At 33.3% G+C, this 25829-nt stretch overlaps 2 protein-coding genes across 8 annotated transcripts in view; one reads left to right on the top strand and one right to left on the bottom strand.

The window, feature by feature from the left end:
• Window positions 1-3298, bottom strand: part of arhgap9 (Rho GTPase activating protein 9) — a 101697-nt gene extending 98399 nt beyond the window's left edge. For all 6 annotated transcript variants that reach the window (XR_012408312.1, XR_012408313.1, XM_073954804.1 and 3 more), the window contains exon 1: window positions 3236-3298. The gene's annotated coding sequence lies outside the window, so the exon portion shown is untranslated. The remainder of the gene's footprint in view (window positions 1-3235) is intronic.
• A 4620-nt stretch (window positions 3299-7918) lies between these two features.
• mars1 (methionyl-tRNA synthetase 1) overlaps window positions 7919-25829 on the top strand; it is a 54019-nt gene continuing 36108 nt past the window's right edge. The window contains exons 1-4 of one of the 2 annotated variants that reach the window (XM_068221659.1): window positions 7919-8205; window positions 10488-10578; window positions 18782-18860; window positions 20980-21111. In XM_068221659.1, the coding sequence (XP_068077760.1) occupies window positions 8016-8205; window positions 10488-10578; window positions 18782-18860; window positions 20980-21111 (492 nt within the window). In that variant the 5' untranslated portion in view covers window positions 7919-8015. The remainder of the gene's footprint in view (window positions 8206-10487; window positions 10579-18781; window positions 18861-20979; window positions 21112-25829) is intronic. The other variant, NM_200076.2, reaches the window with a different exon arrangement.

Genomic DNA, 25829 nt, shown 5'->3' with positions numbered 1-25829 from the left:
AAAAATAACCTTTTTTTAAAACTCAATAGTTGGGTTTGTTGATAATTTTACCCAACTTTGGGTTCAATTAACCCAGAAGTTTTTAGAGTACGCAAGCTGTTCTCCATTGCAAAAAACAAATCTGAAAAAAGTGTTCAAATTTGACCAAATACTAAAAATGATGGGTTAATGTAACCCAAAACGGGTTGGGTTAAAAAGTGTAATTTAAATTTAATTAAAGGAATTAACCCTATTATTGGGTTTGTCCATATTTTGACTAACAGTGGGTTAACTGAGCATTTGAAGTGTAAATATTCATCCAAAATATGTAATCTAAAATCAGAAATCTCAATATAAACTCTGGCATTGCGCACTTATAAGATCAGTTTATATTCTAAAAAATACATTCTTGGGTTCTTTTAACCCAACACTGGGACAAATATGTACAAACCTAACCGTTGAAATTCAGATTAAAAATCTAATTTACATTTTAAAAAAATGAACCCAACATTGGGTTTGTCCACACTTGATCCAACATTGGGTGAGCTTTTTTAGAGTGTAATATATATCCAAAAAATGCCCGAATATTCCATTAAAAAGTTTGAAATCTCAGTTTAAACTCCTCCATTTCTCATTTAAAAGAAAGTTTATTCTCCATTTCCTGCTTCTCTGCACAGATCTCAGCAACTGTGCTCAAATCTGATCAAATATATCCAATATTCATCTAAAACATAACAAAATATCTCAAATAACTCTTGCATTACTCAGAGTTGTTTACATTGTGAAAAAACCTGGGTTGTCAGACCCCATCATTGGGTCAACTATATGGACAAATCCAACAGTTGGAGTAAATAATTTAATTTTAATTTAATTTGTAAAAATTAATCCAATGTGTCCATATTTCGTTGGTCCAACCCAGCATTTTTTAGTGCAGAAGCTATTCTCCATTGCCTTCTTTTCAAAAACAATTGTGCTCAAATTTGACCAAATACTAAAAATGAAGGGTTGTTGTGACAAATATGGACTAGCTGGGTTAAAAAGTGTAATTTAAATTAAACTGAAACTGAACTTAAGTCAACTTTTTGTCCATATTTGACCTAATATTGGGCTAACTGAGCATATTTAGAGTAAATATTCATCCAAAATATGCCAAAATATTAAATCTGGCATTGCTCATTTATAAGATCAGTTTACATTCTTAAAAAAAATTGAGATTCTTGGGTTTTTTTATTCTAACATGGGTACAAATATGTACAAACCTAAGAGTTGGGTTAACAAGTAAAGTTAAATTAAACAAAATAATTAACCCAACATTGGGTTTGTCCATACTTGACCCAACGCTGGGTGTGTTAAAACAACCCAGCCTTTTAAAGTAAGTAACATTCATCTAAAAATGCCTAAATATTTCATTTAAAATCTGAAATCTCAGTTTAAACTCCCACATTTCTCATTTAAAAGAAAGTTTGCCTTTTCGACTCTCAACAACTGTGCTCAAATCTGACCAAATATATCCAACATTCATCTAAAACATAGCAGAATATTCATTTACAAGATCATTTTACAACTTTTAAAACAGCTGGGTTGTTGTACCACATTGTTGGGTCAAATATATGGACAAACCCAACAGTATTAAAATTTATTTTAAATGTAGTTTTTGAAAGTTGTAGTTTTGTAGTTTTGACTGTGGGTTTGTCCATATTTGACCCAACATAGAGTTAAAACAACCCAGCATTTTTTAGAGTGTGGAATCAAGGGTTAATGGTTATTAGGTTTACATTAAAAGGCCCTTGTGTATTTGTGTTTACAGAGTCTAAAGTACAGGATTATTCATCTGACTATAGATTATCAGGCCACGTTTATGTCACTTAACTATATGTCTGTCAGCACTTTATAAATGCTGGGTTGTTATAACCCACTGTTGGGTAAATTATACACAACCCCAATGTTAGGTTCATTTGTTAATTTCATTTAAAATATATTTATATTATATTATTAACCCAATAATTGGGTTTGTTCTTGTTTGACCCAGCATAATGGCTAAAAATAACCCAGCATTTCTTAGAGTGTACTTATGTCATATATTTCAGGCTGACTCCCATGCATTTCACAGTGTTTCTCTCAGATTCAGACACCACAGCAATAAGCTCGCTCAAATATACAAGCATGTGTTTGCTAAAACCGACATTTACGAATCAATTATCGAAAAATGGCAGAATATTGAGCTTAAATAGTGGATACGGCCACAATACAGCACAATTGATGTACAGAAATAAACCTGATTGATTTCTGCAGTGATTTAAACAAGCTAATGTTAGTAAAACATGTAAGTTAATATTGTAAACCACATAAAAAACACTATAGCAATTTACTATTGTTTTGGAAGCATACTATAGTAAAGTACTGTTGTGGTAATTATATAGTTGCTATGGTCACACAAAAACCATAGTAATATAAAAAATACTCCTCCTATAGATTATATTGTGCCACAATACACCACAGTTTACTGTAGTACACACTAAAGTGTACTACATTATTTATTACAGTTTATGAATTCACTACAGTTAGTACTAAAGTATGCTGGAGAACTCATTAACAAATATTTAACATATACAGTATAATACACTTTAGTATAATGTGTATTCTTCAGAAACACTATAGTATTGACTATAAATTACTATAGTATTTTCATCACATGGAAAGTTACAATTTACATTATCAACTGCATCTCCTTTATTTGTAGACTGACAAATATTTAATAAATAAATAATATACACATTTTAAAAATACATATTTACTTTATATTAAATATACAAAACGTTACAGCTTAGCAGTTCACTATAGTTACTACAGTATGCTGGAGTAGTCATTAACAAAGTGTTATAATATATAAGTATAACACACTGCACTATAATAGGTAACGTTACGGTTCAAAAACACTATAGTATTTACTATAGTATCTTCCTCATTACGTGAGAAGTTACATTACTAAACAATTTCTGCGTCTTGTTTATTTACAAAATAAAATATGTGTACTTAAAATAATAAACACACTTTAAAAATAATAATATTTACTTAATAATAATAAATATATATAAAGTTACCTCACTAGCTTCGAGTACAAATTTAGCCCAACTGATGGAGGGATGCTTCGGTGTTTATTTGTTTACAGAAAGAAAAATCCAAATATTAAAATCCCGTCTAAGTGTGGTAAATTCAGTCATTTTGCTTCTCATAAATGTGTGTTTTTCGGTCTTACCGGAGAGCGCAGGTGCCTCGATGTTCCCGTAGTTTACCGGACGGTGCTCGAGCTCCAACTGTCACTCAAACAGCCTCAGTTCGGCTGAGGGGCGGGGCAGCGGGATCTGTCACGTGACTGAGAAGAGCCAACCAGAGACGTGCTTTATAGAGCCGCTTTTTGAGGTAAGGTCTAGAGGGGATACAGCTGCGGATACTCACGTCAACACAGCGTGAATTTTGTGACACTGTACAATAATTATAATAATTTATATTCTTACATCTCTATGAGGGGTAGGTTTAGGGTTGGGGTTTTAGAATTTACATGCTAAAAAAGATGGGTAGTTTGAACTCAATAGTGGGTCACATACCTAACAATTGATTTAAAAATATATAATTTACTTTTAATTAAAAAATAACCCAACTTTGGATTAAAACAAAAAATACTTTTGTTACAAGCTGTTTTCTATTGCTTGCTTTCTAAAAAAAAAAAAAAGCAAATAAACTAAATAATTATGCTCAGGAAGGTTGCTGCTTCGAGTCCCGGTCGCTGTGTGGAGTTTGCATGTTCTCCCCGTGTTGGCGTTTCCTCCGGGTGCTCCGGTTTCCACCATAGTCCAAACACATGCGCTATAGGGGAACTGATCAACTAAATTGGCTGTAGTTTGTGTGTGTGTGTGTGTGTGTGTGTGAATGAGTGTGTATGGGTGTTTCCAAGTATTGGGTTGCAGATAGAAGGGCCTCTGCTGTGTAAAACATATGCTGGAATAGTTGGAAGTTCATTCCGCTGTGGTGACCCCTGATGAATAGTGGGACTAAGCCGAAGTGGATTTCAGATTGCAGCTGTATCTCTTCTAGCAACAACCCTTCTTTTGAAATTATAATCTGTTTCCTGTGTTTTTGTATTGTTTGGTGCTTTGGCAGAAGTGTGCACTTTACATTATGCTAATTAAGCATGATAGCAGTCTTTTCTGAATAATTACATACTTTAATAAAAAGCAAAACAAGTACAAGTTGAAGTTATCAATTTAACAAAAGAACAAAAATATGCAAGAAATGTGGAAGAGTATTAGAGAGGATTTTTATTATTATATTATAAGTTTTTCATGAACAGATAAAGGTCAAATAAATTTTTTGTGTAGCATATTTATATATTTTTATCATTTTCATTCATTGCTGCAAACTTGAATAATAAATAAAATAAACAAACTGAAAAAGACAGAAACAGTCAACTAAATTAAGGTTTAATTAAAGATATTTGAGCTCAGATTTATTTTATTTTTTATATCACCTAAGCCATGGATAAAATATAATTATAGTATTAAGTGTTTCACTAGTAACAGATTTTTTACAAGTCTATAAATATAAATAAACATGTAAATATGAATAATAGATCAGTGAGACATTCTGTATAACATCACATTAACAAATATTAACAAATATAATGATGTGTAATAATGTTAATTCAAACAGCAAGTCAACATAAATACAGCTAAATGTAAGAGTAAATTCATATCTCACTAATTGATGAAATAATATTCATTAATTCATTTTCTTGTCGGCTTAGTCCCTTTATTAATCCGGGGTCGCCACAGTGGATTGAACCGCCAACTTATCCAGCATATGTTTTTAGGCAGCGGATGCCCTTCCATCATTGGGAAACATCCATACACACTCATACACTACAGAAAAGCAAATGAATGAATGAATAAAACAGATGTGGTCAATATTATTCACCCCCTAAAGATTCATTCATTCATTCATTTTCTTGTCGGCTTAGTCCCTTTATTAATCCAGGGTCGCCACAGCGGAATGAACCGCCAACTTATCCAGCAAGGTTTTACGAAGCGGATGCCCTTCCAGCCACAACCCATCTCTGGGAAACATCCACACACACATTCACACACACACACACACACACACACACACACACACTCTGGACAATTTAGCCTACTCGATTCACCTGTATACCGCATGTCTTTGGACTGTGGGTGAAACCAGGAGCACTCAGAGGAATCCCACGCCAACACGGGGAGAACATGCAAACTCCACACAGAAATGCCAACTGACCCAGCCGAGACTTGAACCAGCGACCTTCTTTCTGTGATGAGATTGTGCTACCCACTGTGCCACTGTGACGCCCTTTTTGATGCATATTTATATTTTTTTACATTGCTGTCTAACGCAGGTATTTTATAAAACATTATATTAATTAATTAATTAAATTACACCAATTATGAGAATATTGTATTAATGTTCATCCACCAACATTTATACTTTACAGTTTGGATTAACAGCACAGTGTCGCAGTGAGTAGCGCTCTCACCTCACAGCAAGAAGAGTTTCAGCTGGGTTAGCTGGGTGTGTTGGCGTGGGTTTCCTCCGGGTGCTCCGGTTTCCCCCACAGTCCAAACACATGCACTATAAGGGAATGGGTGTTTTCCAGTGCTGGGTTGCGGCTGGAAGGACATCTGCTGCGTAAAACATATACTGGATAAGTTGGCGGTTCATTCCGCTGTGGCGACCCCTGATTAATAAAGCGACTAAGCTGAAAATGAATGAATGAATTTGGATTAATGCTAACAGCAAGTGAATGTAGAGTATAGGATGCAATAAGGTATTATATTAACAAACATCAACAAATTCATGTTCCTCTAATTTGGTGACATACAAAATTTATCATATTTTTAAATACAAAATGAAGGTAAATATAACTTAAAAATAGGACTGTTGTATTCTATAAAAAATAATAAATATTTACAAATCAATATCCCATTGACTGGTAAAATTCTAGCAAGTATGAGTAATATTGCTTTAAATATCAATATGAGAAACTATGCCACTAACAAATGAAACTAAAACCATTTTAAAATGCAAACAGAGAGGAAATGTAAATATATTATATCTGAATATATGACAAAAAATTATGCAATAAAAAATTATGTTAGCAAATATAAACTAATAAATTAATAAATGAAAATTATGAATATTTTTTTAAATTGCAAACAGGAAGTAAATATTATACACAAATTATTATTTATTATTATATAAATTAAATAATATTTATTATATATATTATAAAATTTATTATATTATATATTAAATAATAAATAAATGTTAAAATAGTAAATAAATCATGAAATACATCATTTGATTTAAAAAGTTATTACATGTAGAAATAAATATATATAATAATATAATGCGGGAGTGTATGGGTGTTTCCCAATGCTGAGTTGCGGCTGGAAGGGCATCCACTGCATAAAACATATGCTGGATAAGTTGGCGGTTCATTCCGCTGTGGTGACCCCTGATTAATAAAGGAAATAAGCCAAAAAGAAAATGAATAACTAAACACTAAGAGTTTTATATATTTTATTATTAATTTATTAATAATAAATCAATTAAATAATACATTTATTATTCTATTTGTTTATTTGTTAATGAATATATAAGAGTTATTATATATAAAATGATCAGTTGGAAATTATTCATATGTTAAGAATTGATTAGAACTGTTTTAATGATTTTTATTATCTGTTTTTTTATTTTCTTATACTTGTCTTTTTTATTCTTGTTTATGTAAAGCACTTTGAATCGCCACTGCGTATGTATTTGCGGTTCTCAAACTTTTTTCATCAAGTACCACCTCCGAAAAAAATTGTTTCTCCAAGTACCATCATAACGAACAGTATTGAAATACAGAAGAGTTGTAGGCCCAATAAAGCAGCTACAGCACTGCACAGTTCAAAAACCAGTCAGATTAAATCCTATTATTAAGAATATTTATTATTGTCAGCCACAGTAGCACAATAACACTGTACTGTGCTTAAAGGTAAACAAATAAGCAAACAAACAAACAAACAAAATAGAATGTCAAAATGTGCTTTTAAAAGTTAAATTAAAATGGTAGACGACTGTTCTTAAAAAGTAAAAAACAAAACTTATAGTAGCCTATTCATCAAAACCTGGAAATATTGCTTGGACCTCATAAATACAGTCATCATATTCATAGATAAATCATTTGTGATATAATTTTTTTATATATTTTGCATGTAAAGGATAAAAGGATGCCTGCGCACCACAGTTTGAGAATCACTGTGCTATATAAATAAACGTGCTTTGCCTTGCCTTAAAAACTAAATAATAAAATAAAAAATACTAAAATACATGATCATATCCATATTCCACTGACAGCTAAAACTGCATTTATACGAATTATGAGTTATATTGCTTTGCATGTCAACATTTAAAAATAAATCAGATCCTAGTGACAGATTAAAATAAAGTTATTAGAATTATGAGTAATATTTGTTTCAAATGTAAACAGCGAGTTCATATAAATATAGCAAAATATATAATAAGGAATGCCATAAAACACACTCACACACACACACACACACACACACACACACACACACACACACACACACACACACACACACACACACACACACACAYATATATATATATATATATATATATATATATATATATATATATATATATATATATATATATATATATTACCGCTTTAAATACAAAATGTTATCGTTAGTAATATGCAACTGAGTCGCGGTGATTCGAGCATTTGCAAGCGGCATCGACCAATTATATCAAGGCGTTTAACACTTTAACCAATGAGCGTACACCACCGTTTACGCCTGCAGTTTTGCATTATGGGTATTGTAGGTTCCACTCAGCATGAATTCTACGCATTTCCCGAGAGCAGATGACATCTAAAAACTACAGTTTCTCTGTACGGCTGCACGTGGTGTGACGCTCGGTTGCATCAGCGGCAATAGATGATCGCTTCAGACCGGTTCTGTTTGCTGTTGTCGGTATATACGGCGTGTCGGTCTGACTTTAGGAGCATAATCGCGGACGGTGAAATGAAGCTGTTTATCGGTGAGGGAAACCCGCACTGCCTGAAGGTGTTGGCGGCGCTGGAGCTCAGCGGAGTCCGGTGTGAAACTCAGCTGGTGAAACACGAGGGTGAGTGTGGAGGAAAGTGTGTGTGTGTGTGCCGTGTGGGATTGTGAAGTGTTGTGAATGTTTTGTTGTGGTGCTTTTGGTTGAAGTATATTTAGTTTTTGTTATGTCGATACTGTTTGGCAATTTTCAGACTTTGAAGACATTGAGGTAAAGTTTACCGGTCATTTTAACGGTTCCTATAACGTTACGATAACTACAATTATCGATCTGAAATCCCACTCAAACCCATAGCTAATAATAAATCACAAGAAATAAAGTATTGTCAAGTGTCTCTTCGTTATTTCCACAGCTGTACACACATGATAATACTTTAGGTTTTCAGTAAGAATTAAACTAATGTCAATAAACAGTGAAACAGCTGTTTAACTTAGCCTTTAAATGTCATAGGTAGATAGATGGATAGATAGATAAATAGATGGATAGATAGATAGATAGATAGATAGATAGATAGATAGATAGATAGATGGATAGACAAAGATAGATAGACAAAGATACACAGATATATTGATGTATAACGTTAGATAGATAGATAGATAGATAGATAGATAATAGAGGTAAAGTTGGTTTTATATTGGGATATTAAGACATTCTCCTTAATAATATAATTTCAGAAAAGTATTCTTTGCAAATTATAAATAGCGAAATAATATTAGCAGCCAATGACTATTAGAGTACAACATTGTTTACAGTGAATTAGACAGTGTAATGTTGATTAGAAGTCATACTAGCATGCTTATTCCGATTGAATATTCAAAGTAACATGGCAAACAATATAGAGACTGCTAAATGAACAAATGTGCGAATATAAAACCAAATTTACCTCTATGAATAGATAGAAAGATAGATAGATAGATAGATAGATAGATAGATAGATGTAAAGTGCATTTATATTTTCACATTCGTTCATATTTGAAAAGTAACAACTTGTGACATGATCCTATATTGTTTACGTTGAATATTGGCTCTAAAATCCCAAGACTTTAAAACAACTTATTTAATTGAACGTAAATAATGTTGTATTTTGATAGTCTTTGGCTGATAATGTGACTTCCCTGTTTATAATTAGCAAATAGTACTTTTCTTAAATTATATTAAAGAGAAAGTCTGAATGTTATGAATGCAAATGTTGTCTTGAAGCTATACTTGCATGTTATTTCAGACCAAATATTCAAAGTAGAATGGTAAACAATATAGGGACTGTGTTAAAAGTTGTCGCTTTTCAAAAATGAACAAACGTGGGATTATAAAGCCTACTTTACATCTGTCTGTCTATCTAAAAACTCTCTTTCTGGAGGTAAAAAATACAGTCAGGGGCTAAACGGCTGTTTCACTTTTTATAAGTTGTTTTCTGACTGAAAATGTAAAAATATTACGAAGAGTACAGCTGTGGAAATAATGAAGACGCACTTGAAAATTTGCAGTATCTCTGTATTTATTGTTAGCTAATCTTAGTGGAGTGAAATGTTAATATTTGTTCTATTTACCATATTATCATTTTTAGTTTTAATTTTTCTTTCATTCCAAAATGACTGATAGTCAGATGAACAAATGTGTTCACTTTTCAGTTTGTCTGGATTTATTATTAGAAATTAAAATGGTTAATATATGTTTATTTAAATTTTTGTTTTATTTAAAATATAATCCATTCATTTAAAAGATTTAGTTTTCTTTTTAAAATAATTGTTGGTTAGAGTAACAAATGTTTTTATTTTCTATGATGGAAAATCAGGGCAATATTACAGCAAATATCGGTTTATTAGTATTGTGTTTTACAAACATTATCATAAATATGTCTGAAAACATGCCACTATAACTATTGCTGAATAAATGTAATTTTACTAGATTAAAGATTAAAGCAAAAACTATTATTTACAAAACTGAAAAGTTTTATATGTGCATTAAAGGAATAGTTCACACTAAAATGAAAATGCTTCTAAACTTTTATGAATTTCCTTTATGAAAACATGAAGAATGTTTTGAGTTTAATTATGCAAATGCAGCAGAAAATACTATTGAAGTCAATGCCTGTTTTTTTCAGCATTCTTCAGAATATCTTCCTCTGTGTTTAACAGATTAAAAAAACCCAAACAGGTTTAAAATAAGTGGAGGATGAGGAAATTTTCTTCTGAATTTCCATTTTTGTGTGAACTGTCCCCTTTAATAGCCTGTTTGGTATAGCTATGAAAGTTCCATTGTCTTACTGTGGAGTTGTTCCAGTGCTTTGCGAGTGTGTTTTTGTCCAACATGAATGTGTCTCATGTGTGTGTGTTTGTGTGCTATAGAGAAAGTGGTCCCGTATCTCACACACCCCGTGTTGCCCATCCTGCAGTTACCCAGCGGTCAGCATCTCTTCAGCCCCAACAGCATCTGCCAGTGAGTGCCGGACATTCACGCACACATTTAGTGTAACAACACTTTCAGTTTCCAGAAACATTACCTGTGATATTTTGACCAATAATGATTTGAAGACACATTAAAAAGACTATTTAAGGATCACAGTTTGATATAAAACTATATGCAAGCAGATGCCATGAAACTGTCCACTTGAACAGATAGAAGAAAAATAAAATAACAAAAAATAATCAGATATAGATTGTAGTAATGTCAGTTTTTAAGCTTGTCCAATAACATCACTGCAATAATGGTCCAACTTTGAATAGTGTTGTCTTTTGAGCCTGGCAGTTGTACCTTCAGTATAATAACCAAGGTAAAAGTTCAGGGAGTGGGTGTCACGTTTTCAACAAAATGGTTTTGGTAATCCCCACGTAGCATCTGCGTCTACATTTGAAGTGGAGCTCCATAGCAATTGTATATTAATATCCTTAGCCGTTCTTCTTTTTCTGTTAGTTTGCTATGAGAGAATGATGCACAAAGAAAGCCCCACCCTACTCAATATTTTATCCAGTACGAAGTGCGTCATTATACTGAAATAAATCTCAGAAACTTCTAGCTCATGTGGACTTTGAACCACTAGGTTTTACCAATTTGGCAGCAAGAAGTTTTTGCATAAATGTAACTGTAGTTATGTAAAAGTAGTTATTCTTTGACATAGTTGAAGACAGAATTATTCACCCTCCTATTATATTTTAATTGTTTTATATATTGCATATTTTCCAAGAGATGCTTAACAGATTAAGGAGTTATGGAGATGGTGTCTCGACTGGAAAAAGCCTAATTCTTTTTTAATATTTGGTTAGAGTAACACAATTATTATTATTATTATTATTATGTAGAAAAAAAGCTGTTGTCAATATTATTAGCCCCCTTTAGAAATTATTATTCTTTGGTTTGTCCACAGCAGTGTTTCCCAACCCTGTTTCTAAAGGCACACCAACAGTTCACATTTTCAACCTCTTCCTAATCAAACACCCCTAAATCAACTCATCAGAACATTAGAAGAGACTCCAAAACCTAATAGCTCTGGGGCCTGTTTCAGTAAGGAGGTTCAAACAACTCTGAGTTTAAACTTGAACTCTGAGTTGATTTACCGAGAGATTAAAAGCTCTGAGTTTTCGGTTTCAGAATAGCTGATCTGAGTTGGGTCAATCAACTTTGAGTAGACCAACTCAGAGTGAAGCGCGCGCACCGTGACTATAAAAAGGCATTATCAATGGAGCGCAGATATTACGAGTGACTATGGCAACATCTTAAAAAAAGAGATCAGCATTTCTTTCTCCAACTGAACTTGATGTGCTCATGCAAAGTTATAGCAAATATGAGTGTATATATTTAAAATGAAGCAGCCATCAGTGAAACAGAGACAGCGTGGGAAAACAGCTGCCCAAGTTAATGCGTAATTTTTAATTTTAAGTATTTAAACATTTTAAGTATAGCAAAATAAGTAATGTAATGTGTGACGTTTATACTTTTTTTTTCTAAACTTTTATACACTTTTTATCAGTTTTAATTGATTTAACAGTGCACTTGTTATGTGTCTGCCTTTTTATTGATCAAGTGATAGAGGTTGATATAACATTAAGAAGGTAAGCAGTAATAAAATAATGTAGACAGAATAATAATCCCATTAATCTAGTAACAGTGCATGTCTAAGGTTAATTATTTATGAAAAAAAGGACAAGCCTCGTACGTGACTTTGTTCTGTGTGTGACAAAAATGTAGGCAATAGCTGTGTTTCCATCAAAATATAGGCTATTACATAAATTTGTGCAAAACTGGAATAACGCCTAAAAATAAAGCAGCGTTTTTATCCAAAGAGTCGAAGAGAACAAAATCGTCACTTCCTGATTAACTTGCGCCAAATATCAACAGTAAAAACAGAATTACTGTGGTAGAAGAAGCTGCATCAATGATTTTTTATTTAATTAATGTACCTGTCCTGAGCCTCAGTCAGAAGACAATTGACACACAATGAACACGTGGGGGCGTTTGAAGCCAGACGCGGAGATCTTGACACGCTCCAGACGCTCGGAGGTAATTAATAATATACACTAATACTGAAACAGTAAATGCATTTTAGAATGACTAAAACAATATTTAAGACGTGTTACAGTGTGCTCAGCCTGCTGGTTTGTCCATTTACACACATTTTCATCATCATCTCTAACAAACCTTTTTTTAATGTACATACTGTAATTTGTTAAGTGCTCTTCGTAGTTTATGCGCATCTTTTCTTATCAAATAAAAGTTTAACCTACTCAGTTATGCACATGTTATATTATGCGTATTTTCAAAAGTTGTGTGAATCATGATGTTTCCATCAATCTTTTTTATGCACATCTCCAAAATGAGCTCTAAAATAGGTGTGTGGAAATGTAAGACTAATGCGAGAAATACGCTTCATCTTTAAAAAAGGGGAGGAGACCGACAGAAACTCAGAGTTTAGGGAATAAAACCTGCTCCGGACCAGGTTAGATTCACAGAGTAAGTTACCACGGTAACTGACTCTGAGTTAAAGTTAACTCTCTTTTAGAAACAGGCTTGACTTACCCTGCTTTCTCGAGTTCAACAAACCTGCCATTTTGAAACGGAAAACCCAGAGTTTCTCTCATTTCAGGGTTAAAATACTCTGAGTTTTAACTTAACCTGCTTTCTGAAACAGGCCCCAGATAAGGGAGACATCCAAAATATGTACTGTTGCTGTGCCTTTAGGAACAGAAGTTGGGAAGCACTATAGAACAAGCCACTGTTGTCCAATGACTTGCCTAAATAACCTAAATAACAAATAAAAAAATCTATTATATACTGTCATTATATGGAAGGTAAATCCTGCCAATTTTAAATAAATCAAATAAAGATTGGAAATTAAAATAAAAATCAGATTAACAATTTCATTTTACAACTGTTTGCAAAATATCTGCCGAAATTGAAAACAAAATGAAATGATTTAGTTTTCATTTTCAGTTTGACAACACATTGTCCGTCACCAGCGATGTAATTTGCAGATGATCCCTAACACTGCGTACATGACTGTCTGGCGAATATCAAACCTAAAACAAACTTTACCGAGCTGATTTAGCTGTCTTTTAAATATTTTAGTACTAACGAGTTGTTAACGTCACAAAACCTAATAAAGTACACTATACGACTTCATCACAAGGCCTACCGCACTTACGCCTGTTTCACACCGCAAGCGTCAGCGGCGCGTGAGCAGAGCGTGCGCAGCGCGTATGTCGAGCAGTAGCAGCACGCAGGCGTTTGCCTTTCACACCAGCTGCGTCTGCAGCGCGCAGCTCTTCCGCAGCTGCTGCAGAGATCAACCTATCTCTGTCTATTCTATCTAGTTGCCCATGTCTCTTTATATACAAATACACTTTTTAAACTTTTCATCTGCACCAAGGCCCCTCCTATGCGGTTTCTTTAACACGCAAATGTTTATTTTACAAATTTTATAGATCAAATAGTGCTGTATGCTTCTCAAGCTAACTTATATGAGAAGTGTCTACAGTCAGAGGACAATCGCCTGTGATATCATGTCATTTGTTTTTTGATTATCAGGTTGCTGTAGACCTAGTTATAATCATATTTATACAATATAGTTATAATGATATTTCTACATGATCAATCTAGTGTTACTTTCTCCACTTCAGTGATGTCCAGCGGCAGAATAACAGCTCGTTAATCAGAGGATGAGACGAACAAAAGTAACCAATGCATGCCATTCTGTTACTTATTTTCGTGTTGTCAAATTCACAGTGCAAACAGCTCCCGGTAGGAATAACTCGAGTGAACATAAAACAAAGCCGATTAAAACTTTCTTGCTCTGCTCAGCTGCACAGAACACAGCGAGCTCACATAATCCAGCATGCGTGTCAAACTACACTACCCACAATACACTTCTCTATGGACTACAAATCCCGTAAATATTCCATTTCCCCTCTCCTACAACACTAGTGTGCAACTTAAGCAAAACTGATAGTAAAATTGTTTTACATTTGGTTTTGTAGTTCGGGCCTAAATAATTGTTTGTTGCCGTTTTTAATCGTTTAAGTTCATTTGAATGACAATATATAAGCCATTTGACAATATTATTGCATTTATTGGGTAAAATTGGTACTTTTTACTGTCGTTCAATGTGTTTTGGTCATTATCAATGCACTGTCACTTTAATTGAGCGTGAGCAGCGCGTCAAAAATAGACCTAGCGCCGAAACTATCGCTGCACTGCTGCTTCGGCGACGCTCACGCCTCGCTCTGACGCGCTGCTGGTATGAAAGCTCTAATCTGTTAACATGGACGTCAAAAACACACGCGCTGCTCACGCTCTGCTCACGCGCCGCTGACGCTTGCGGTGTGAAACAGGCGTTACGCTGCAGTTTCTCTGCCCACCGAGGAAGCCCGCGACTACTGCTGCGGGACGGAAGTTTGACGTTTGGTTCTCCTGTGTCCCCTGTTCCTCTTGCTTTACCAATGCAGCAGCTGCTTCACATAAAAGCTGACTAACAGTTTTTGCCATTTTACTTCTGTTATACTCTATATACACTAGTTACTCACGCTGTCCATCCATCAAAACCGTGCTTCTGCCCTCGGGCTCTGTGAAAGCACTAGACGTCACTTGAATACGCCCCTCCCACTGATTAGCATAGGCTTTGCATACAGGTTGAGGTTGAAAATGAAATCGAAAATAAAAACTGAAATGAAAAAGTGTCAATAAAAGGAAAGCTTAAATTTACATTTTCATTTGAATTGTGTCACTATTATAGCGTGAACATTAATAACACGCTTTGTAGAAATTGTGTTTGCGTTTTATTTTTCAGTTTGGCCTTTTATTTTATTATTGGCAGTCTTGACGTGGAAATGCAGTGAAAATGAAACGTTAAATTGGCAACTTTATTTTAATTATCAATTTGACAGGGACGATGTGTTGTCAGTGAAAATGAAAATTAAATAATTTATTTTGTTTTCAATTTCGGCAGATATTTTGCGAACAGTGTTTTAAAATGAAACTGTTAATCTGATTTTCATTTTCATTTCCAATGTTTATTTGATTTATTTAAAAATTTACCTTCCATATCATTATGGCAAAGAAAATAATAATTAGTTATTAGAAATGAGTAGAATATTAGTTGAACGAAAATCTTTCTTGAACCGTATTTGAATTATGTGCTTAATTCAGTGTTCAAGCTTGTAAAGCATTTATTGTGACCGTTATTGCCAGCAGTAGATTGCTTACCTTCAATATTGACAACTAAATAATTAAAATAACCTGTTTAAACATGAACATTAGAACTGTTTACTCCACACAACTGTGCACACCAACATCAGCCACTCAGCATGTGCTTTTAAATATATATATTTTTGTACTTTATTTTTATTTCTCTTTTTTTAAGGGAAAATACAAGGGGAAAAAATTTAAATTAATACAATAAAACACCAGAATTTAAATGAACAGTTGACTGGTCACATATTTCCTTACAGGTCACATGAACAAATGCATATATAAATCAGATTACACCGTGTAAAGGCATAAGTACAATCCATTTCTCCCAATAATGCAGGTTTTTGTCCATTTGTAGTTTAACCACTTAAACTCTGCGGACCCGGTACCAAATTTTTGCATTTACACCTCTGCATGTGGATTTGGGAAGCTTTTAAATTTTGGTAGGCAAAATCCAGGCGGAAATCCCCAAATAGCAGCAGAGTTTAAGTGGTTAAAGAAAAAGTCATCCTCTCCATATTTTTAACATTAGATATGATCTCCAACTATTCAGATTTTGTAGGGGGTTCCAGTTGTAGCCACTTTTAAATAATTTTAATGAGGTTTAATATTTGTTAATTAGGTTACAAATCTGTCCGTTTGGTTGGCAGAAGTGCCGTGCATGCAAATTGCTTGTCGCTAAAACTTTTTGTTTCATATCTGGTTAGACATGGTGTTGCGTACATTTAATTTGCATTCTGTGCATGTAAAATTAATCTTGTAAATTCAATTTGATGCCAACACCAAAATAGGACGTCTTATAATCCTGCAAATCCACAATTTAATTAATGTTGTTCACTGAAAAGCAAAGCATCACATAGTAGTGCATATAAACACACACACACACACACACACACACACAGATGTAGACATAAAATAAGCACATCATTTATGAGCAGTGCATCATTTTCAGCAAAATGAAACTATGGCTTTAAATAAAATATAAATGCAGAACAACCACATAAACATGAAGAACAAAAGAGAAAGTGAAGAATTATTTTGATAATAAATAAAACAGTCATTATTAAAACAGTAAACCTGGCACTCTGGTTAAGAGGTAAAACTGGTTGGTTCTGACCAGATATTTTTAATAGGTTATTTAAGACACAGCTCACGTAAAATAATAAAATCTGTTATTGTTTACTCACCCTTCACTTGTTCTCAACATAGTTCAGTTTCTTTCTTCTGTTCAACACATAGTAAGATATTAAGAAGAATGTTGGATTTTATATATATATATATATATATATATATATATATATATATATATATATATATATATATATATATATATATATATATATATATATATTCTTGTTTTTTTTTGAGTGTAAAAGGCTACCAGTTTTCAACATTTTTGCAAAATATTTTTTTTGTTCAATATAAACAAATAAACACTAAAGAATTAGAAGCGTGCATAACAACTAGGGCTGTATGGTAGGGCTGCGCGATAGAAAAATCTGACATTGCAATATTTAGTTTTACTACAATATATATATATATATATATATATATATATATATATATATATATATATATATATATATATATATATATATATATATATATAGTAGTAAAACTAAATATTTATTTATATATATATTAAAAAAAAAAATATATATATATATATATATACACACACATTTTTTATATATATATATATTTTTTATGTATATAAATATATATATATATATATATATATATATATATATATATATATATATATATATATATATTTATTTATATATATAAAATATGTATATGTATATAAATACATTTATATATATATATATATATATATATATATATATATATATATATATATATATATATATATATATATATATATATATATGACTTTTTAGCGAACCGTTTTAACTTTTGCTTCAATACACTCTTAATTTGCTCCTTAATAGTTATTAAGATATTTTAGGTATTGGGTAGGATTAGGCATGTAGAATAAGATCATACAGAACATGTGCTTTATAAGTACTGATAAGCAGTCAATAACATGCATGCTAATAAGCAACTATTTAATAGTGAAAACTGGTCTCTAAAGTGTTCCCAATCAAAATTAATACATTTGGGATGATTCTGTAGGGGAGTAAATCATGCATAACATGTAATAAACAAACCACAAGCATAAATTAATGCAACAAAGCAAAGATGAAAGTGAAATAAACGAATGCATGTGTTATGAATTTGTATTTGTATATGTAAATGTAAAAATGACACTGCAAAGTCAACTCAACTTTGCATATCTTTGCGATGTGACTATTGCACATGCAAACATTGCGATATCGATGCTGAAACAATATATTGTGCTGCCCTACTGCACAGTATTGATAAAGACTCTTACATTGGTTTATTTTGATTTTCTGTGATTTATTATATATATATATATATATATATATATATATATATATATATATATATATATATATATATATATATATATATATATATATACACTAAATAATACACTAAATAATTATATATACAATAAATAATTTTAGATTGTTTAGGATAGTTTTATAGGGGAGTACATCTGTATAAAGTGTAATAAACACATTACAAGCATAGATACAGTAAAGCAGTCTAACAGTCTTCAGGTACAGAAAAAAAATCAAATGTACATAAAAACTACATGGTTTTTGTTGTATAAATAAGTAAATGCAATTAAATTTAGTTAAAGCCACAAGCATAATATGTCCTTGTGCTCAAATGCTTTAAACTGGCTTAAAATGTTTACACAGACCTTAAAACCACATGCAATTCATAAAGTTTCAGTATTTCATGGTTAAACTGCTTCTAAAACGATTGCAAATCCTTTCATGACCTGATGATATGATCAGGAGTAGCTGTTACAGTATGCCTTTGACTTCAAGCCTGCAGAAAATAACAATGTTAAACGTCTTCACAGATATCTGTTTGACATCAGTGGTCAGAAGGCGACAGACGCGACAAACCAGTGGCTGGAATGGGAGGCTACAAATTTACAGGTGACGATTATTACATTGCACAACATTAAAATAACTTTAGATAGTTAACATGTACAGCACGTTATCTTTTAAATCATGTTACAGTAACCCTGTCAGATTGGATGGAGCTTTTAAAGGCCTCTTGCTGATATAATAGAGTGACTGGATCAAAACACACACACACACACACACACACACACACACTTTTAATGAGGTTTAATTTCACTTTTGGTTATTATGTAAGTCTGTTTGTTCAAATAACATGTTTTCTAATGCATCAACATTCCATTAGTTTTAATCAGAGCCCAACCCTAAAATCGGAAGGCTCTGGTTGTGTTTACTCTAGTTAGAAGAGTTATTTCAGAAGTATGATGTTCACTGACTGATTTACTGATTTACTCTTATGCAAATTACATTTCTTTTAAAACATGTCCCAAGTGCTGTTTAATAGAGGGAAGATGATTTGAACACATTTTTGAGCATAATAGTTTTAATAATTAATTTCTAATAACTGTTTGTTTTTGTTGTTGTCTTGATGACATACATAATATTTTACTCATTATTATAGATACTAGTATTCAGCTTAAAGTGACATTTGCCACTTTCACACATTCAGACCTTTCCGGAAAATTACAGGCCCTTTTTGAAAATACCGGTAAATTTGTTCTGGCTATTTTCCAGAAAGAGAAGTTGTAACATTACCGTTATTTTTCCGGAATGCTGCACTGTATGAACGCAGATGGAAGATTGCCGGAAAGAGCGCGTGCACGTCTAGAACGTGCTGACAAGAGACGTCTGCTTTAGATAATCAGAACAGTCAGACACATTCACGTCCGCGCGGTTTCTGAGAATAAAAGACTTTGAATATTTTTCCAGACACATTTAGCTGCTGGATGTTAGTCAGATAACGTTTGTATGTTCATCTTAATGCCAACCGTGTAAATAACTATCGATAAGATGTTTATGATAAGCCGTTGATTGTTTACCTTCAAGCTTTGCGTGTGCCCGTAAAACAGCCTGTGAGCGCCAGCACACACACATATCGTGTACATCTCGACATGCGAAAGTGTTTCTCTATGTGTTTTCATCAGAGTTGTTCACAATATTGATCATCCACAGAGTTTGTGATGTAGTCAAATGTTTACAAACACAAGCGCAGCCGTTTAGAGCTCATTTCTGGTTAATGATGTCAGAATTTACCGGTATTTTAGAATGGATGTGTGAACGGTCTTTCCGGAAAAACTCCGTAACGTCCGGAATTTATAATGTTTTTTAATTCACCTGTAAAATCGTTCCTGGAAATTTTCCTAGATATTTACTGGTATCAATGTGTGAAAGGGGCTATTTAAAGGCTTATCTAGGTTAATTAGCAAGTCATTGTAAAAAGTCATTGATTTATTCTGTAGGCAATCGAGAAAATACATTTCTTAATATTCAATAAAATTAAGTTCTGTGATATTGTGTACATGTAAATATATATTTCCTTTAGCCTAAAATAAATAAGACTTTCTGCCGAAAATAACTATCCAGAGTTCATACGGTCATGAAAAACCTGGAATTTTGACAAGGCATTTTCCAGGCCTGGAAAAAGTTTTGTAAGAACTGAAAAACCCATAAAGTTTTGGAAAAGTCATGGAAATTAGTTTAACAAATGTCTGTTTACTTAAATATGGTTAGTTGTCATCTTCTCTGTCCATGGCCAAACACATGCTGTCACATTAGTGCTGTGTGAACAATATTTAAATACACTTTACATGGATGTAAAGATTATTTAAACTATATAGATTGTTGCATGTTTTATGATATGTTGTAATAACTTTAAACATGGATCCTTTTTCTCATTATTTACCAAGTATACGTGGACATTACACAAAACATTAGGTCATGAAAATTAGCTTGAAAGTCCTGAAAAAGTCATTAAGTTTTAGTTGTAAAATGTTCATGAACCCTGAATATAATAAGGAATTGCTGTGAAAAAACCTGTGTTGTGCATGTGTGAGTGTTTTTTTTTTGTTTTTTTTTGAGCATGTATAGTTTGTGTGTGTGCGTGCGTAAGCAAATATATATGATTGACCTGTGTGTGTATGATGTGTGTGCGTGTCTGCATATATGATTAACCTGTGTGTGTGTGTGTGTTTAGCCTGCAGTGCTGCAGTCTCTCCAGCTGGTGGCGCTGCAGGGGAAGCGTGTAGAAGCCGCTGCTGTGATGAAGGAGCCTCTGAGCTGGCTGGAGCAGAGTCTGAGCAAGAGAAAGGCATCATTCCTTACTGACGTGAGTCCTGTACACACACACACACACACACACTTCACACTTGTTTTTGTGAACTGTGGAGACATGCAGTGGGCTTCATGGTTTTTGTACTGTATTTTCTGTCTCCCTAACCTCCCTAGGCTTTACAGGAAACCGCACTTTTACTTTCTGAAAAGACTCACCCTGTATGATTTATGGAAGAATGTGGATCTGGGCATTGGGTCTCTTTTACCAGTAGTTGCATATAGGTTTTTCATAGTTATGGTAATTGTGAGTGAGGGTTAAAAATTTCATCAACACTGAATGTTTTTATCAAAATTATATTTTCAAATTAGAAAAATGGTCAATTCTAATATATAAAACTGCAATAATGCAAACTACAGATAATGAATAATGAAGTCAGATAATGAAGAAAAAAACATAAGTGATGCTATTTGTTTTCATCTAATAATCTAATATTTGCTAATGTATAAATAATGTATGCATGGATGTATAATTAGCACTTATTTCAGTTAATATATATATATATATATATATATATATATATATATATATATATATATATATATATATATATATATATATATATATAGGCAAGGCAAGTTTATTTATATAGCACATTTCATACACAGTGGCAATTCAAAGTGCTTTACTTAAACAAGAGTAAAAGAGACAAGTATAAAAAAATAAAAAGTATAAAAATAAAAATAAAGATTATAAAAATAAGAATAAAAAATAGATAAAACAGATAAATAAATAAATAAATATATATATAATATATATATAATATATATATATATATATATATATATATATATATATATATATATATATATATATATATATACATATATATATTTATATAATATATGTATATATATATATATATATATATATATATATATATATATATATATATATATATATATATAAAATACAATAATTATAAAGTCAAGTGTGAAGGCCTGTTCACTAGTTCAGAAAGATTTTTTAAATAATCAAATTTAAGGTTGATATTCCTGCAAATATACTCTTAAAACCAGTTGTTTAGTTTACAAAATGAATTATTTTCTGCATTCCACATTACTTATATGTAAATCTGTCTCATCCTGCTTTTAATTATTTATTTTGTAATTTAAAAAAAAAAGTGTTTTTCTCAAGCTTCTTCCTGTTCACCTTTTATAGATTTTCACTGTATGTCGGGGCGCGATTGAGACACCAGGTGGCAGCATTTCTCTGTGTTTGTGCTCATGTTGATGTATATTCATCATTCATTTCCTTCAGCTTAGTCCCTTTATTCATCAGGGGTCGCCACAGCGGAATGAACTGCCAACTTATCCAGCATATTTTACACAGCGGATGTCCTTCCAGCTGCAACCAAAGTACTGGGAAACACCAATAAAACTCATTCACACTCATACACTACAGCCAATTAAGCTTAAACTTTGACGATTTTAAAACCTTGACTTTTCCAAACCGCGCTATACCTTGAAAACGGTTATCATCCCATGCCTAAGTCATACTCTAGTGGGCTCCAAAACAATGTCAACATTTGCATTAAGAAGTTTGCACTGTCACTTCCACCTAAATGAATCTTTTATTTATTTTTTTGGCGTCATCTGTAAATTCAATTTCTCAACAAATGTTCTGAAGTCTTGGCTATAATGCTCTAAGAAAGAGGAAATGATCATTCATCGTTTACATTATTGTTAGTCTTCTGACAGCTCTTCACGTTTGAGTCGTTCATTATAATGTAGAAGCTTAATCAATGCACACGCTCTGACTCATGATTAGTTCACATTTTGAATCTTTGTGTTTTTGATTCATTTTATCATCATGTTCAGCATGTAAAGAGACGATCGACTCAAACCTGAGGACTGCCGAGCTGAATGAATATAATCTTTATCTGGCTCTGGCTGAATATGATTGGCCTGTTTTTTTTCCACATGATGTGCAAAGCCTGATTAGAACCTGATAGAAGAATCGAAAAATGAACTAATCTTCTCCCCCACCTGCACAATGTGCGAATGAACGAATCACTTCCTGAGTCACGTTAAAGATTGGTTCAAAATGAATGAATCGTTCAAGAACAACCCATCACTAGTTCAAATCAAACCTGCATGTTTCAAAGCACTACTTGGGATCTTTAGGAATAATCAAACTCCAAGACAGAAGTGTAATCTTTCAGAGTTAGCTGTCCCCGCGGGCTCTTAAAAAGTGTTAAAGTCTTAAATTAAAAAATCGAAATTTGTGGCTTTAAGAAGTCTTAAATTTGCTGTTTTAGGTCTTAAATATTTCTGCACAGGTCTTATTTTTGCGATGTCCATGTAACGCTACATCTAATGCTCATTTAAATTCTTGTTGTTGTTGTTGCTTGGTTTTTGGGGTGTTGTAGTTCTTTATTTCACTAGTCCAATTGTAATTTGCGGTATTACAACTACAAAAAGGTCAGCTTGCAATAGCCAATCAGCTTTCTGATATTAAACTCAATTTAAATTTGGCAAATGTGACATCATCGCTGTGTTTGCGGAAGTTCGCTTTGAGTGCGCGCGACATGATTTGGGCTGGCAGAGTATGCCGTTATTTCACTGACAAATGTCGCAAGCGCAGTTTTATAAGTCGGGAGCGCTGTAATACGAGAAAGCGAATCTCTGCTCATGCGCCGGTTTCCTTTTTTCATGGACAAAACTGCTTGCGAGCTCTCAAAACACTGGCTGCTCACGTGCGAATGATCTGCTCTCGCTCCGTCAGACTCCTTTCGTGCTTTTCCAGAGATGCTTCAGCACACTGTAGTGTTAAGAATAGTGAACTGATAAAATGAAATACAGTGTTTTACTACAGTAAAGTGTGGTGAATTGTATAATAATATACCCTATATTGTACAAATAAAACTAAAGCACTGAGTAGTTTGTTTTTAATACACTTGTTGTGTTACCATAGCAACTATAGTATTACCACAACAGAGTAATTGAAGTACTTTACTGTACTTCACAAAACTCTGTATAGCAGACACTACTAGTTCACTTTATTTTTAGTGATTAAATGGGATTGATAGTGGGATTTATTTGAAGAGTGAATAGTACAGTAGGCTGTAATACCTAATTAGGTTTTTACCTATTTTCTATCACGGTTGCATTTCTGCTTGCCAGAATGACCAATAATTATTGGCTAGAAACTGCAACAGCCATGAGAAAGGAGGAAAGTTTTTGTAAAACTTTGGAAAAACCTGAGGGATGAGTTTGTTAAAACAAAAAAGAGGCCCCCAAAACATCTTCATTGATAATGATTCTCCTTTTATTCGTCTGATTTTACTTTGTTTTTTTGTAGCGCCCCCTGTCATTTAAAGGGCCATGAAACCCCCTCGTTTCAGCAGGATGTTTTCACACCTCTACTTTGGAAAAAGTCTGAAAAGTGGGTGTGTCCAGCTCTGTTTAGGGGGGAGTGTCGGAGGAAGAAAAGAGGCATGGTGTGGGAGTGTCTATTTGGGCACGCTGAACTTCAGAGTCAAAACACACACCCACAGCGGACAATGTGATTGTGTTTACATGGACATCTGTAGTCGAATTATTTGCCAGATTATTAAATGGTGGACTTTACAGGACTTTTTTGCAGTTTGGCTCTTTCATTCAGGGAATTCATTCATGTCCCTCCCGACAAACGAGATATTTGATTCGAGGAGCTGCTGTAAGCATGTATTTTTCATGCAATGTTTGATACCGCACGGCGAATGAGAGAAAAAAATAAACTCTGCATTTCCCGGAAACTTAGATGCACACGGCAGGTAGCGTCAGAAAGCCGCGTGTGTTTTTCCGGTCACAAAATCCAACACGAGGTTATAGTTTGGTTGTAACTGTTAGTGCTAACTTGTTTACACTCGTTGCAATAGTTTGTTTGATACGAATAAAATACGAACTGAATAAACAAAGAGCACTGGTCACTCACTTACCAAATCTGTAGAGACAGGACTATCACCAGCAACTAGAGCCGCGTCTTTATTAAGAGGAGACTAAAGCGAATCCGGATTTCAGCGTTTGCAGATGAGAACAGCTCTCAGGTAAACAATGTTCCTCCTTAGACATGTAAGTTATTGTTGTGGAGCGTCGAGTACACTGTTAATCCACACGTGACTCCAGCTGAGCTCTCACAGAGAGAAAATGAAAACAAAACTTCACTGCAGCAAACTATAAAAGCAACACTTCACGCTTGTTTTGCCAACACAACGTGGCGTCTCTGTCGTCTAAACACTGTGACAGTAATGAATATTAATGAAGTTGCACAATAGAGCGCGCTGATTGGTTTGAACCAAGCCTTACTCATGCATTAATGCAGCACACTGTAAGACGTAATAAGACACACTCTGGCACAGACGTCCAGTCTGCACGCTGGAATACACGCTATTATCTCATGACCGTGACGCAACTTCAAAAATTCGTTTCAAACCGGAAGTACGAATTTGCTTGAAATAACGCAAAAACAACCAATTTACACTTTTTAGTGAAATATAGGTGTCCTGATAGTGTTTATAGCAGTGTGGGACACATATACCACTGTCAACAGCTCAACACATGTGTTCTGGTGTTTCGTGACCCTTTAAAATAAAAATCTCAATGGTGAACGTGTCAAGTATAAAAGCCTTAATCCGTTTCGTGAGTTGTGCGATGCGGTGCCAGGTGAAAGTATAAATCTGCATTAACATGTTTGTTTTTTCTGTAGCTCAATGGTGCATTTAACCTGACTTT

Source organism: Danio rerio, chromosome 6 (assembly GCF_049306965.1).
Source record: "Danio rerio strain Tuebingen ecotype United States chromosome 6, GRCz12tu, whole genome shotgun sequence".
Lineage (NCBI taxonomy): Eukaryota > Metazoa > Chordata > Actinopteri > Cypriniformes > Danionidae > Danio > Danio rerio.
This window is presented reverse-complemented; position numbering and strand designations above follow the sequence as displayed.